The sequence below is a fragment of the Terrapene carolina genome, unplaced genomic scaffold, assembly GCF_002925995.2.
Source record: "Terrapene carolina triunguis isolate 2854851 unplaced genomic scaffold, T_m_triunguis-2.0 Scaffold29229, whole genome shotgun sequence".
NCBI lineage: Eukaryota > Metazoa > Chordata > Testudines > Emydidae > Terrapene > Terrapene triunguis.
The window spans coordinates 46,882-50,534 of record NW_020693580.1 but is presented as its reverse complement, the minus strand read 5'-3'; the positions used below and the strand labels follow the sequence as shown (position 1 = coordinate 50,534).

The following is a 3,653-nucleotide window of genomic DNA, read 5'->3' as shown; positions in this document are numbered from 1 at the left end:
GTGGAAGTTAAATGCTTTAATAGCTTTGAATTTCTGGGTCTTAGTTTCCCCATCTGTAGAATGAGGGTAATAGCACGGCCCTATCCCCAGACATGGTGGGAGGATAAAGACATTAATGAAGCCTGAAGCGCTTTGAGCTCTGCTGATGAAAAACACTATGTAAGAGCTAGATATCATTTATTGTTCTGGCTTTAATGTCACTAGCCTAAATCACACTAGATGGGAGCTGATACCCGCGGCCTTATTTTTCCAAGTAATGGTAACTTGCAGCTTGGTGTGGAGTCGTCTGAGCAGCTGATTCTCCTCCGGCTAGGGCAGCATTGAGCTGGTCTTGATTGCGGTTTTGTAATACTCCTTGGAGGCTGGCTTGTACTCATTCACCAGTGTCTTGAGCTCCCGAATCGCCACCTCCAGTTGGTCTCTCTCTCTGGCACCCAGGATTGTGCTGAGAATCAAATCAACACCTACGCCTAGTAACACACCAGCCACACTGCCGATCACGCAGGCACCGAGCTTGGCCACGATCATGGTTGTTTGGCTCAGGACTCTGGTCGTCACCTGCGATAACGCCAACTTGATGAAGATCCCCATGGCCACAGTCCCAGTGAGCCCGCTCACCCCTGCGACCCGAGAGCGCAGAATCTGCATCTTCGTGGTGTCTGTCTCTTGGAAATCGTGAAGCTTTCGGTAGAGATCTGGGTCCACGTTGCTCTTCAACCTTCCGTCGATGACCTGCATAATGTCTTGGATGGACTTTATGGCTGCGAGGAATACGTCGCAGTTCTCCCGGATGGTGCCGTTCTTGTTCATTTTAATGGGTTGCAACTTGCACTGACAGTGTGTGTTTAAGGCTCCAATCAGCTCATTGGTGGCATCAAAATTGAGCTCTACGCAGTTGATCAGCTCCTGGTGTAACCGCACCACCATGTTCCGCCTCGCTGGGTTGCCAGGGTACAGAGCATCACTCAAGGCCATTCTGGAGAGAGCTGCCAGGAGAGGAAGAAGATGGAGGCGTTAGGGGCTTAGCCAGTGCAGAATCTCAGCTTCCATTATAACAAAAATGTCTCCAGGGCCCTGATCCCCAAAAGGTCTTTAGGTGCTGTGACAGACCCAGACCAGTGGGGTACAGGAGTCTGGTAGAGGGCAAATATACTGGTCACTGGATGAGTAGTTTTCTGTTCCCTGAGTGACCAGACCTATTGGGATCCAGGAAGTGGGCGGGCGAAGTGCTAAAGGATCCCCCCGAGCTTAAGGGGGGGTCCACAGAACCTGGAGACCAAAAAATTACAGGGGACAACTAATAAAAGAACAGGGACAGGAGTGAGGTCAAAGGGTCAAACGAAGCAAACCAGACAGGGACACCGAGCAGAGAACCCCGGACAGCGCCCACCGCTCCTCGAAGGCGTCAAGGGAGCCAGTGGACGTCGCCCAGAGGAACTCTGCCCGGATACGTGAAAGAACGGAGGACCTGAAATACGCCCCACAGTCACAGGAGACTCCATCGGCCAACCTCCTCACTCTGGTTTTATAGGTGGCCAGTTTCGCTAGGGCCAGAAGGAGGTTGACCAGGAGGTCCCGCGACTTTGTGGGGCGACGGATAGGGAGTGCATAAATAAAAAGGTGAGGAGAAAAGTGCAACCAAAATCTTAACAAAATAGCCGTGAGGAGCCGGAATAGGGGCTGCAGCCTGGCGCACTCCAGGTAAACATGCGCCAGGGTCTCCCTCACGCCGCAAGAGGGGCAGGTGTCTGGGATAGGGGTAAACCGTGCCAAGTACACGCCCATGCTCACGGCTTCGTGAAGGAGCTGCCAACTGATGTCCCCGGTGGGCTTCGGGATCAGAGCAGAATAAAGGCTGGCCCACCGGGGCTCCTCACCCTCCAGAGGTGGCAGAAGGTCCCGCCACTTCGTATCGGGGCGGGACGCGAGGGTGAGGACATGAAGAACATGGAGCACGAGCGTGTATAGATGTTTCCTTGGCGTGGTCCGGAACAGAACCGGCTGTAGATCGTTCAGCCGGCTCATGGCGAATGGACGGGGAGGGGGCCGGTTGGGTCCACGGGGCAGGGGCCCGATGAAAAAGTCTGGAGGGCTCGGAGTGGAGGGTGGGCAGGGCGTGCCCTCTCGCAGGACCCGGTCGAGATAGTCCCAAGCAGCGGGCGGCAAAGCGGCCCTCACCTCCTGAAGTACGCGCCGGGGAGTACGAGGTCTGGAGAGCCCCATGCGCTGAGCGAGCGTCAGGGGGATCCAGCCAGTCTCCCCGGTCGTAGTCCAGGAGGTCTCCGACTTTGGTGACTTCTGCCAGGACCAACCTCTGGCGCACCATGGGGGACTCCGCCACCTGCACACGAAGCTGGGGGTTGTGTAGCAGGGGCTCTGCAAGGAGATCTGCCCCCACTGTGGCCGCCACGGACCTGGTCACTGAAAACAGTTTCCAGGTCCGGAGGAGGTCCTGGTAGAAGACTGGCAGTCCAGAGAGGCCTCGCGGAAGACCTCTCGGATGGAAACAAAGGAGCTGCCGGTCATATCGGAGCTCTCGGAAGCGGCGCAGGAAGGCGTGCGCCAATACGCTCCATGCCGGACTACCTGCACCATAAAGGAGCCTCTGCAGGGCCTGGAGGCGGAAGACGTGGACCTGAGCGTGCAGACACTTCAGGCCCTGCCCTCCCTCCTCCAGGGGTAGATGGAGAACCCCCGCAGAGACCCAGTGCAGTCCTGACCAAAAGAACTCCAGAATCAATGTCCGGAGAGTGGTCAGGAAGCCCGGGGCCGGGACCAGGGTGTTGAGCCGGTACCAGAGCATGGACAGGACTAGTTGATTGAGCACCAGTGCTCTCCCTCGAAGGGAGAGACACCGGAGCAGTCCTGTCCATTTCCAGAGCCGCTCCGACACCCTGCCCTCTAAACCTAGCCAGTTCTCCGGCGGAGACGGATGCATGGCAGAAAGGTAAACGCTGAGATAGAGCAGCGGACCAGCGCTCCACCCGACGGCCTGAAGCGCGGGTGGGAGGGAGCTCGCCTGCCACCCGTCCCCTACCACCAGGCCAGAGCTCTTGACCCAGTTGACCCGGGCGGAGGAGGCCGCCGAGTAGATGGTCTGGCAAGCCTCCACCCGCACCAAGTCGCCCGGGTCCTGGACCACGAGGAGCACGTCGTCGGCGTACGCCGACAGGACCAGCCGCAGCTCCGGCTCCCGCAGCACCAACCCCGTCAACCTCCTACAGAGGAGACGGAGGAAGGGCTCGATCGCCAGAGCATACAGCTGGCCCGAGAGGGGGCACCCTTGACGTACTCCTCGCCCGAAGCTGACCGGTTCGGTCAGGGTCCAGTTGAGCCTGACCAGACACTCTGCGGAGGCGTACAGCACCTGGAGAAAACCCACAAACTGGGGCCCGAAGGCAAACGCTCGCAGCGTGCCCAGGAGATACCCGTGGTCCACCCTGTCGAATGCCTTCTCCTGATCCAGGGACAGGAGGGCGAACGACAGACCATCCCTAAACCCGAGTTCCAAGAGGTCCCGGACCAGATACAAGTTGTCGAAGATGGTGCGGCCCGGGACGGTGTAGGTCTGGTCTGGGTGGATCACGTCCACCAGCACGGACCCTAGCCACAGCGAGATGGCCTTCGCTACGACTTTATAGTCCGTGCTGAGG

The 3,653-nt window shown here is 58.1% G+C and overlaps 1 protein-coding gene across 1 annotated transcript; it reads right to left on the bottom strand.

Moving 5' to 3' along the window:
* Positions 1 to 309: 309 nt before the first annotated feature.
* On the bottom strand, positions 310 to 975 carry LOC112125308 (single-pass membrane and coiled-coil domain-containing protein 3-like). Its single transcript, XM_024223742.1, has one exon. It carries the CDS (start codon positions 973 to 975, stop codon positions 310 to 312), a length of 666 nt encoding a protein of 221 aa, XP_024079510.1.
* Positions 976 to 3,653: the final 2,678 nt, after the last annotated feature.